The sequence below is a fragment of the Cygnus atratus genome, chromosome 12, assembly GCF_013377495.2.
Source record: "Cygnus atratus isolate AKBS03 ecotype Queensland, Australia chromosome 12, CAtr_DNAZoo_HiC_assembly, whole genome shotgun sequence".
In the NCBI taxonomy this organism is placed as follows: domain Eukaryota; kingdom Metazoa; phylum Chordata; class Aves; order Anseriformes; family Anatidae; genus Cygnus; species Cygnus atratus.
Window position 1 is genome coordinate 12431239 of NC_066373.1, and position 10891 is coordinate 12442129.

General features: G+C 65.6%; 2 protein-coding genes across 2 annotated transcripts; one reads left to right on the forward strand and one right to left on the reverse strand.

Moving 5' to 3' along the window:
* Positions 1 to 424: 424 nt before the first annotated feature.
* LOC118246493 (C-type lectin domain family 18 member A-like) lies at positions 425 to 4859 on the reverse strand. The gene is made up of 12 exons (XM_035543630.2): positions 4751 to 4859; positions 4094 to 4185; positions 3165 to 3389; positions 2981 to 3078; positions 2434 to 2555; positions 2238 to 2345; positions 1525 to 1617; positions 1356 to 1462; positions 1091 to 1220; positions 873 to 969; positions 688 to 779; positions 425 to 569 (listed from the first exon to the last, which is right to left on the reverse strand). The coding sequence occupies exons 1-12, from the start codon at positions 4857 to 4859 to the stop codon at positions 532 to 534; spliced, it is 1311 nt and encodes a 436-aa protein (XP_035399523.1). The 3' UTR covers positions 425 to 531.
* A 1814-nt stretch (positions 4860 to 6673) lies between these two features.
* LOC118246462 (fibulin-7-like) lies at positions 6674 to 9745 on the forward strand. The gene is made up of 8 exons (XM_035543589.1): positions 6674 to 6765; positions 7078 to 7234; positions 7377 to 7547; positions 7748 to 7873; positions 8025 to 8147; positions 8222 to 8359; positions 8466 to 8604; positions 9385 to 9745. The coding sequence occupies exons 1-8, from the start codon at positions 6697 to 6699 to the stop codon at positions 9743 to 9745; spliced, it is 1284 nt and encodes a 427-aa protein (XP_035399482.1). The 5' UTR covers positions 6674 to 6696.
* The last annotated feature ends 1146 nt before the right edge of the window (positions 9746 to 10891 follow it).

Genomic DNA, 10891 nt, shown 5'->3' on the forward strand with positions numbered 1-10891 from the left:
TGGGACCCGCTGGGGACACTGAGCAGGAGCCAAGTGTGAGCCCCTGGGTGCAGCGGGAGGCAGCGTGGGCAGGATGGGGGCCGTGGCCGAGACAAAAAGGACAAGGAGACAAAAAGGCTCTTCCGAATGGAGAGAGGTCTTTGTTATCCACCCGGCTGGTGGCAGGGGACCCGCAGCGCCAGGCTGGTGGCTTCGTGGCGACGCCCGTGTCCTGCTGCAGGCGGCCACACGCGGAGCCCGGCCCTCACCCCGAGCCACGCCAAGGTGTGTGTCACCCAAAGGCCCCGCTCGGCTCCTCGCTGGACACAGCCCGGCCACCAGTTTAAGCTGTCCCAGGCTGGGTGTCTTCTTGCCCTGGTGGTTGTCGACAGAGGAAGGCGAGGAGCAGATGACACCACATCTGGGATGCTGATGCACAGCGTGCGCCCTTCTCAGCCGGTCCCAGTGCCACGCTTGTCCCCTGTCCCCATCCCCAGCTGGTGCTGGAGATGCCCGCACGGTGGGCAGGGGGCACAGCCCGGGGCTGCCTGCTCAGGGGTCCTGCTGCCACTGGGAAATGTGCTCCTGGGCTGCAATGGGAAATGGAGTCAGCGTTCCCCATTGCCCTGAAAGTGGCACCTCCATCGGGATGCTCCCGGCCACACAAACGGGACAGAGGAGACCCGGGGGCTGCGGCCACGCGCTCACCGAACTGGCAGAGGTACCGGTTCCGGGTCTTGCAGCGCTGGTCGTTCCAGTTGAAAGCGGCTGATGCCTGCATCTCCACGCAGTTCCCGAACCTGTGCGGGAGAGGAGAGGGACAGAGTGGCGGCACCGATGTCACCACATCTCCCGTGGGAGTTGGAGGGGCTGGATCACCGGTGGGCACCTACCCCTGGTTGTCCGGCTGCCCAAAAGCAAAGCTGGTGAAGGTAGAAGGCTCGCCCGTGTCCCAGCGGAACGAAGCCTTGGATGTCTTGTAGGTGAGACCTGGGGGGAGCCAGCGGGGTGGGATGTCCATTAGAGGGGTTAGAGGGGTGGGATGGCCATTAGACAGGTGGGATGTCCAGCAGGGGGGTGGGACGTCCAGCAGCACCCCAGCAGGACTCACCAATCCAGAAGTTACGGGTCTCGAAGTCGGTGTCCGTCACCCTGTTGCTGCTCTCCAGGCGGCTGAGGAAGAAGGCCAGGATGTCCTGCACCTTCTGATTGCTGACTTGGGCCAGCATGGCCCCTTTCTCCTGGAGGGAAGCCACGGAGGCAGCGGGCGGCTCAGACCTGCTCCTCTGCGTCCCAGCACAGGCTTGGGGTCCACATGTGACCACCGTAGACTGAGCCATGGGGCTTTGGGACATTTTAGGAGGGACGGGGCTCACCTGGCACTTGGCCTTGGCTCCGTAGTACGTGTCGGCCTCGGGGGACACCATGAAGCAGTCGCCATCGATCGTCACATCACAGGTGTGGAAGGGGAACCGGACCCTGGCTGCAGGCACAGGTCAGCGGCACCGGGGACACCCCCCCGGCCTAGGGGCAGCCCCCACTCACCACCGCACTCAGCACCGCCGTAGCCAGCGTCGCAGAGGCAGGAGCACTCCTCCTGCCTGAACTTCCCGTGGAGGCACCGCATGCTACACCGCACTGGCAAAAAGGCACAGAATGAGGTCGCCGCGGGGCAGCCAGCCCCAGAACCATCCTCCCTTGCCCGTGTGCTGCACGAGCTGCGTGCATGTGTTGAGCTGAGCTTGCACACGCACGTGCTGCACTACTGCGCACACACACAGCAAGCAGGCTATGGGCACTGCACGGACCGTGCACACACATGCACAGCAGCAAACATGCACATGCACACGTTGCAACGAGGCATGCTCTGCGCCAACCGTGCCTGCACTGCGCCAGCTGTGCACACACGTGTACTGCACCAACCATACCCATGCATGCACCGCACCGACCATGGACACGTGCGCACTGCATCATGCACTTGCATGCACTGCACCAACTGCTCACATGCAGCACCAGCCATGCACACGCATGTGCTGCAACAAGCACGCACACAGGGAACCAAGTGTGCACGCCGTGTGCTAATGTTGCACACGCACGCCCCGCGCGCTGCAACCGGCCGTGCGCACACATGCACCGCTCACTCCCGAGCACCGCACTCACCCCACGCACACACTGAGCACACGTGTGTGCACTGCTCACACGCCTGCCTTGTGCTGCTGACATCCAGCTCGTCCTCGTCCACGGCAGCAGGCGCTCACCTTGGCAGTAGCGTCCCGTGTAGCCGGGGGGACAGTGGCACCGGCAGGTGCTGACGTTGAGGTGCCCGCCGTTCCTGCAGCTCATGCGGCACGGGTTCCTGGGGACCTCTGGGTGGGCACACGGGAGGCACGCGGCGCTCAGGGGCTGGGCACAGCCGGGCAGGGGCCGCTGTCGGGGGGGTGCGCAGGGACTCACCGCAGAGCCCGCCGCCGTGGTCCCAGGACTTGAAGCAGCCGGAGAGGCCGGCGGTGCAGAGCGAGCACCAGGGCCCGCGCTGGTAGGGGGCGATGGGCGCCCCGGACAGCTCCCAGTTGCCCCTGCCCAGGGAGGCAGCTGGGGGCGGGGCCACAACAAGCCCCGCCCCGTGGCCACACCCACAACCGTGTGGCCCCGCCCACTCGACCCAAGCCACACCCCCTCTTGGAGTGAGAGCACCCACAGTGCCAAGCCACGCCTACTTCTGGGGGCAAGGCCCCGCCCACACTGCATCCGCCCCGCCCCTAAAACACAAAGCCCCGCCCACACTACATGCCCCGCCCCCTATCGACACAAAAGCCCCCGCCCACCCCACCCAGACCCCGCCCACCACCACAGCTGGCCCTATCCCACCCCACCCTTCCCTTCCCCACCCTCACACCCAGGCCCCTCCCACCCCAGGCCCCTCCCACCACGGCCCCGCCCACCCCCATGCCCCGCCCACCATAGCCCCGCCCCTCTTCAGGCTCCGCCCCCGGCCCCTTACCCCGGCCAGTAGGCGCAGGCGAAGGCCTGGCTGCGGCCCCGGCTCCCGGCGCAGAGCTGCCTGCCGCAGCCCACCCGCCCCGACGTCGCCCACACCAGCTGAAGGAGAGGCGCCGCCGTCACACGCTGGCACCCCCGGCCGCCCGCCCGCCCGACCGCCCACCCGCCCTCACGCCTCGCCCCACCTGCGTGTAGTGGCGGCAGGTGGCGTTGCCGGCGCAGCGCGCCGCCCCGTAGTCGTAGCGGCGGCCCTCGGCGAACCAGCGCTCCAGCAGCTCGACGAAGCCCCCGGCGCCCTCCGGGAGCAGGGTCTCGCTCCAGCCCAGCTGTGGGGCCGGCGGGGGAGCGGGGGCTGCCAGGCAGCCGGCCACCCGCGCCACCGCCAGCTGCGCCAGCTCCTCGCTCCACTCCTGCTGGGACAGCGGGCTGGGGGCGCTGGTGGTGGTGGTGGGCATCGTGGAGGCACCCGGGGGATGATGGGGGACCAGCGGGGGGTGTTGGACAACCACCAGGAGGTGACTGGGGACCACCAGGAGATGTTGGGCAACTATCGGGAGATGACTGGGGACCACCAAGAGGTGACTGGGGACCAGGGGATGACTGGGGACCGCCGGGGGATGTTGGGCAACCATCAGGAGATGACTGGGGACCACCAGGACATGACTGACCACCAGGGGATGATTGGGGACTACCAGGAGGTGACTGGGGACCACCAGGGGATGTTGAACATCCAAGAGGTGACTGGGGACCACCAGGAGTTGTTGGAAAACCACAAGGATGTGACTGGGGACCATCACAGCCATTGGGGACCATGGCTGGTCACCAGGGGATGACTGGGGACCTCCAGGGGATGACTGGGGACCACCAGGGGATGTTGGGCAACCACCAAGAGGTGATTGGGGACCATCAGGAGGTGACTGGGAACAAGCAGTGGATGTTTGGTGACTTGGGCACCACCAGGAGCTGATTGGGGACCACCAGATGATGGGCGACCACCAGGAGATGTCGAGCAAGCATCAGGGGACATCAGAGGACCATCACGTGACATTGGGGACCCCGAGAGACCAGCCCTTGGTGTGCGCTGGGCTGGCAGAGTCAGACCTGGGGCACTCACCAGCTTCTGCATGTTGGCAGCGGGCGGCTGCACTTTGCTCCTCAGCTTGTTGTGCAGCGAGAGCACCAGGAAGGTCTCCTTCGTGCTGAGAGCTGCGGAGGGTGAGGGGTGGCCGGGGGCTGAGGCCGGGGGCCAAGCGGGTGCCCCCGCCGCGGCCAGTCCCGTGCGGCAGCCGGGGATACGGGGAAGGCGCCCGGGTCTCCATGGAGACCGGAGGGGAGCGAAGGAAGCGCTTTTGGGCAGGAGCACAAAGGGGGCAGGGGCCGGGCAGGGGGAGGCGAGACCACCGGGAATGCGCCCGGTCCCCAGATGGCATGGGGGTGTCCGGCTCCGCGCTGCCTCCCGCTGGGATGGACCTGTTGCCATCCCCGAGCCCCCATCACTGTGCCTGGGTCACCACCACCAGCCCCACACCCCCATCACCAGCCCCATGTTCCTATTACCAGCCCCATGTCCCCACCACCAGCCCCGTGTCCCCACCACCAGCCCTGTGTCCCCATCACCACCCCAGACCCCTGCCCTCCTGGGGAGCACCTGGTTAGGGACAGGGCTAGGGTACATCCATCCCGTCCCCTTGGGGATGATGCTCAGGGCTCCCCAAGCTGCCCCCCCAGCCCTGCCATGGGCAGTGGCCCCCCAGTTCCCTCTCCCTATTACCTCGGGGCCCCGGAGCCAGCGGGGACAGCTTCTCCATCTCGCCCACCCTCCAGGCCAGGCAGGCCAGCAGCACCAGGAGCCAGCCGGCCGGACCCCTGCCGTCCTCCATGCCCCGCAGCCGCTCTCACAGAAGGGAAGATTTGGGAGGGAAGGGAGGATTTGGGGAGGGACGAGCTGGTCCTGCGTGCCTGTGTGTCTGCTTCCAAGATTTGATCCTATTCAGGACTTCAGACAGGCACTGCTGGTCAGCCTGAACAAAAGGTTGACGGGTGAGTAATAGCTCTGTCAAAACAGACGCGGGCGGTGGAGACAGCTCAGGGGCCCCTCCGCCGAGCACATGGGGTGGATGCAAATGGGGGGCTCGGTCCCAGCCCCGCCACCGTGCTGGGGACAGGACGGGCAGCAAAGACAGGATGCCATGGGCTGGGGGACGGCGGCATCGCCCCCCCAACCCCACTGCTTGCTTTCTTCCTGCCCCATGAATTAAACATGCCAGGGAGGTAATGCACACCACCAGGGAGGGAGCCGTGGGCACGAAGCCAAATTCCCGCTCCGGCGAGCTGGGCAGCGTGGATACGGGGTGGGCAGCAGCGGGAGAGATGCTTAGGGTTGAACAGGGGGCTCTGCTGCGGGGGCTCTGCCCCAGCTTGGGGGGACCCCTTGGTACAGGGAAATGTCTGAGCCCCATCACAGTGAGCCCCCAAAAGCAAGGGGCTAACGCAGCCCGTTGGTGCCCTGCACAGCCACTGCACACATCCAGTGCTGACACCCCCACCAGCAGCGTCAGCCAGCTCGGGGTGTGGGGAGGGTCCGAGCCCCCCACAGCCCAGCCCAGAGACCAGCCCGTGTCCCCCGTGCTGCTGCCGCAGTTCTTGCTCCCCTCTCGTCCTGGCTCCTGCAGTGAGGGGTGATGCTGGAGCTCCATGTCACAGCCTGATGGCACCTTCCTGGGCTTCCAGCCTCAGGGGTGGCCAGGGGACAGTCACCCACTGCCATTCCCCCTCCTCTGGGCTCAAGTGAGGCCAGTCCTTCCCATGCGGGACAGTCTGGGAGCATCCCAACCCTAACCCTGACCCTGACATTAACCCACACCCTGATGTTGATGCCGACCCTAATGCTAACCCAACCCCAGCCTGCAGTGAAGCCCGGCTCCCCCCTCTGCCCTGATGCAGACGCCAAAGCCACCCCTTGTCCCAGGAGCCTTCCCCGTGCCTGTCAAACACACCGGATCGGCCTCATCCTGCACACCCCTGTGCGCTTTGTGCACCGGTAGCGCTGCGAGCGCCGTGACAGCCACCGCCTGGCCCCGGCCGGCCCATGTGAGCGGCAGCACGCCGTGTCCGCAGGGAAAGCCGGCATCTGCTGCCCGTGTGACATGAAAGGCCCCAAACCCTCTGATCTGCAGAGAGGGAAGGGAGAGGCCAGCGCGGGTGCCAAGAGGAAACTTTCCTACGGCTTGGGCAGGGGAAAAACCAACAAACACTCAGGCACGCACACACGCGCCAAGGATAAATCCCAGCGAGCGGAGGAGCGCGCGAGCAGGAGCGCGAGGCTGCGAGAGAGCGACCAAAAGGGGTCGAGCTGGGCTGGGTGCGTGGGGCACATCCCTCCTCCCGGAGCCCCCGAAACCTGGCCAGGTCCCTCCGTGGGAGAGCCCAGCAGGTCTGTGGGTGAGGTGGCCTTGGGGTGATGCCACATGGCAGTGGCGGTGCCATGCCACCACGGGGGGGGGTGTCTGCGGGACCCACGGGGGTGCTTGGAGGTGTCCAGGGCGGTGGTGGGGGTCTCTCAGTGCTGCACTGGTGGTGTGGCCGCAGGAGTACAGGGTGGCCTGGACCGGGGAGGGGACCTCGGTCCTCCCTTGGTGGCCCCGGGGGAGCGGGGCAGGACCGGACTGCCGGCATCTCGTCTTTGCAGCCTGCGTGGCAGCAGCCAGCCCCGCCGCGATGCTGCTCGTCCTGCTGCCAGCCTGGATGGCCCTGTGCGTCCTGCAGCTGCCCCTCGGCAGCACCCAGGTAAGGACCCTGCACCCAAGATGGGCACAGACACGTCACCCGTGGGGCTGCCCTGGGCCATGGGGGTGGTCTGGGGGCTCAGCCCCTGCCGGGGAGGATGCTAGACCCACCCGGGGTGTTCCCTCAGCACCAGGGTAGGGCCAGGCAGAGGGGCTGGGGTTGGAGCAGGTGCAGAAGCAAAGACAGACCCCGCAGTAGGATGGGGAGAGATGAGCTCAGAGCATCCCAACCATCCCCAAGTACTGCCCGCTTGCATGGGAGGGGACACAGTGCAGCCCAGCGGGTGACGGGGAGAACCTTGTCTTCACCCAGGAGTGCCTGAGCCATCAGCAGGTGCTCAGCATCATGCGGCAGATGCAGAAGCTGCTGTCGGCGCAGGAGGCTGCCCACCTCCAGGGCACGCGCAGCCTCAGGAAGCAGCTCTCGGCGCTGCAGAGCCGCGTCCAGAGGCTGGCCGGCAAGCGCAACGGTAACGCCCGGCATCCCCACAGCACTGGATCAGTCCCCAGCGAGAAGCTTGTGGAAGGATCCCAAGCTCTGAGCCAGGGACTGGGGCTGGCTCCAGCCTGGTGATGTCCCATCCTCACCCATGTCCGTCTGTCTGTCCACAGAGACCTGTCCGCAGCTGGCAGTGCCCGCAAACGGGCGGAAGCTGGGCCGGAGCGTGCGGGTGGGCCACGACGTTCACTTCGTCTGCGACGCTGGTTTTCGGCTGGTGGGCTCAGAGACACGCACCTGCCGGCGCGACCGCACGTGGGGCGGCACCCAGCCCTTCTGCAGAAGTGAAGTGGCGCGGGCTCGGGGACAGCTCCTCCATCGCCCTGCTCCCGGCCACAGGACTGCACAGGGAGCAGCCCAGAGGCCACCGCGATGGGCACCGGGGCTGTGTCCCAGCGGGGCCGGGTGGCAGGAAGGGGCAGGGATCGGCTTCCCCAGTTCCCCAGCCCTGGTCTCGTGGTATTTATGAGCTCCTTCTCCCCAGGTATTGATGACTGTTCCAGCAACCCATGTGCAAACGGTGGGACCTGCGTGGATGGCAACCAGAGCTACACGTGCCTGTGCCCACGGGGCTGGTCAGGAACCAGCTGCCAGAGCCCCGTCTATGCCTGTAGGTGCCCTCAGACCCATCCTGAGCTCGACAGGGGCTCAAATTAGGGCTGCCCTGCACATCCCCAGGGTGGAGGAGGATGGGATGCTCACGGGGCCATGCTGTGCCCATCCCATCCTTCCCTGGTGGTGACACCACATCCTCCCCACAGACTGGGTGACGCTGAGCAACTCCTCCTTCAGCCGCCAGCCCCGCTGTGCCGAGGGCCACCCGGGCTCACGGCACTGCAGCTGCGACGCCGGCTTCCAGATGCGAGCTGGAGGCGTGTGCCAAGGTATGGGGGAAGAGGAGGGATAAGGTTTGTCGGGGACAGGCTGCCCCACATTCATCCCCGCTTGTGCCCCGCAGATGTCGATGAGTGCCAGCTTTTCCAGCCCAGCCCTCAGACCCGGCTGTGCCTACACGACTGCCTCAACCTACCGGGCTCCTACCGCTGCCTCTGCCCCCAGGGGTACGTGCTCCATGCTGACCGCAACACCTGCGAGGGTAAGATCCAGGACAACAAGCATCCTGTGCTCACCGTGGCAAAGGGCATCCTGCACAGCCAGGAGGTGTGGGGCCGGCCCCGTTCACCTCCTTTTTACCACCGCAGACGTGGACGAGTGCACCGGGAGCCAGCACAACTGCACCCACGGTGAGCTTTGCATCAACACCTTCGGGGGCCACCGCTGCGTGCGCCCCAAGTGCCCCCCGCCACGCCACAACACCAGTTATGTCAAGACATCCAGCTTGTGAGTACCGTGCGTGGCGTGGGCTGCATTGCACCCTCTTAAAGGAGGAGATGGGCCCTACATGTGCCCAGAGAATCATATCATAGCACCCAGGGAGCAAGCAAGGAGAGTGCTGGCAGCAAATTGTCACACAGGGAGTGCTTGGCACGCTCCAGGATGACTCTTGCCAAAGGCTTTGAGATGCCAGTGGTTGGGGGCGTGGGCAGGAGCACCCAAATACAAGGTGGCTTTATCCAGGCGCTGCACAGTGCTCAGGGCTCCAGCCAGAGCAAAGCACCTCTGTCCGGGAGTTGTGCTCCAGGCTGGCTTCACTGGAGCATTAATCAAATGCCAGCAGCGCTGGTGCCCAGGACTCCGGGGGGAACTACGCCATTTCCCCTCCTCTGTACGTTCGTGCAGTGCCTCTGGCTGCAATCCATCATGCAAACAGCCCCCCGGTCCTGCTCGCGAGACTGAACTGCTTTGTGCGCGGCTGCCAAGCACAGCTGGCCCCGTTGGCTCCTTCCCCCTCGCCTGGCACAGCTCTTGCAGCACCCCAGGCAGAGCAGAATCCCTGCACCAGGCTGCCGATCTGCCTCCAGATCCCATGCCCAGCCCAGGGACGCAGCTTTGAGGCTGGACCTCCTTGGATGTGGCTTCTTTGCGTTGCTCCACCACAGGACATGAGGCTGGAGGTGCTCAGAGTGGTTGAAAGGCCGCCATAAGCTTGTTTGCAAGCAGGCAGCTCCCAAGTGCTGCCAACCACAGTGCTGAGTTGTGGTACCTCTTGTCTCCTGGCAGCCAGTGCGAGAGGAACCCCTGCCCCATGGACAGCCGAGCCTGCCGCCTGGCTGCCACCTCCATCTCCTTCCACTACCTGCCTCTCCAGGCCAACCATAGTGTGCCCCGCGTCCTCTTCAAGATGTCCACCACCCGCTTCGTGGGCGACAGCTTGCGCTTCGCCATCATGGGTGGCCGTGGCCAGGGCGTCTTCGCTGTGCGGCGCTCCGACCGACAGACGGGAGAGCTGGTGCTCACCAGCCCAGTGGTGGGGCCAGCCACGTTGGAGGTGGAGCTGGAGATGAGCGAGTTCTCCCGCAAGGTGCTGCTGGGCAAGCACATCTTCAAGGTCACAGCCTTTGTGTCCCCATACGAGTTCTGATCCCTGCTGGAGGCAGATGTGGGGCCAAGCCAGGGTCTGCCCTGCGGAGTGATGGAGCAGGTTCAGCTTGGTGACCTCCGTTCTTGTCCCATTAGAGACATACCAAGGAGTTGGATTCGGTGATCCTTGTGCGTCCATTCCAACTCGGGATATTCTATGATATTCTCCAATCCCTCTCCCACAATGCTTGCTCATGGCTGCTGGGCAAAGCAACTACAGAAGGCATCGTGCTCATTGCTAAGGCTGCAAGGAAAACCCCAGAGGCCATGACGGGGGTTACAGCAGGAGATGTGCATTGCAAGGGGACCAGGCTGTGCCAGCCCTCCTTACCTCCGCCACCGCAGCGTGCCAGCACGCGACGGGGCATGGCAGAGCATGCAGACCGCACATGCCATGCAGGTCTGGCTCCTTGCGCCTTGTAACCTCTGATAAAATAAAAACAGCTGTAGGAAGGATGTCCTCGTTCTGTGCTGAACACAATGTCCTGCTGCTCTCTGCCAGGGAGTCTGGCTCATGCCCAGCCCCTTTGGCAGGTGCCAGACCCACAAGTGTTGTGGAGAGGGCAGCGGGGCTCCCAGCCGCGCAGGGCACGTGCCAGCTGGCTTCACCCCGCTATGGCTGTTCCTCCCCACTACCTGCTGCCATGGGGAAGGCGATGGGTGGTGAAGGCAGAAGCAGTGCCAGGCTCTGCACCCCCTGCAGCCATCCTCTGCGGGGTGAGGGCCGCGGCCGGCGGTCAAGGAGGTGGTGAGGGCCTGTGGGGACAGCGGGTGAGGGCGGCAGCCTCCAGCCGCGCCGGGCTGGCGCCCCTCACACAAAGCCGCCCCTGTGCACAGCCCACGGGCAGCTCATAAAGACCTCCTTGTGCTCCGGGCCGGCCGGGCACCCGCTCGCTAGCACCTGAGGGCCGCTGCTGGGGCTCGGCACGGGAGAAGCCTCCCCAGATGCTGGCTGGGCTGAGGCGGTGGAGGTGGAGGCCACAGGACCACGCGGGAGGCCCGTCCACCGGCCTCACCCCTCAGGCGCAGACCCTGGGGAGCCTTGTTTTTTGTGAAAACATGGCCAAATCTCCTGAAAACACCTCATGGCCGGCTCAGGGAGGTGTAAGGAGCCAAGCAGCAGCACTGCAGCGCAACGCGCCCAGCG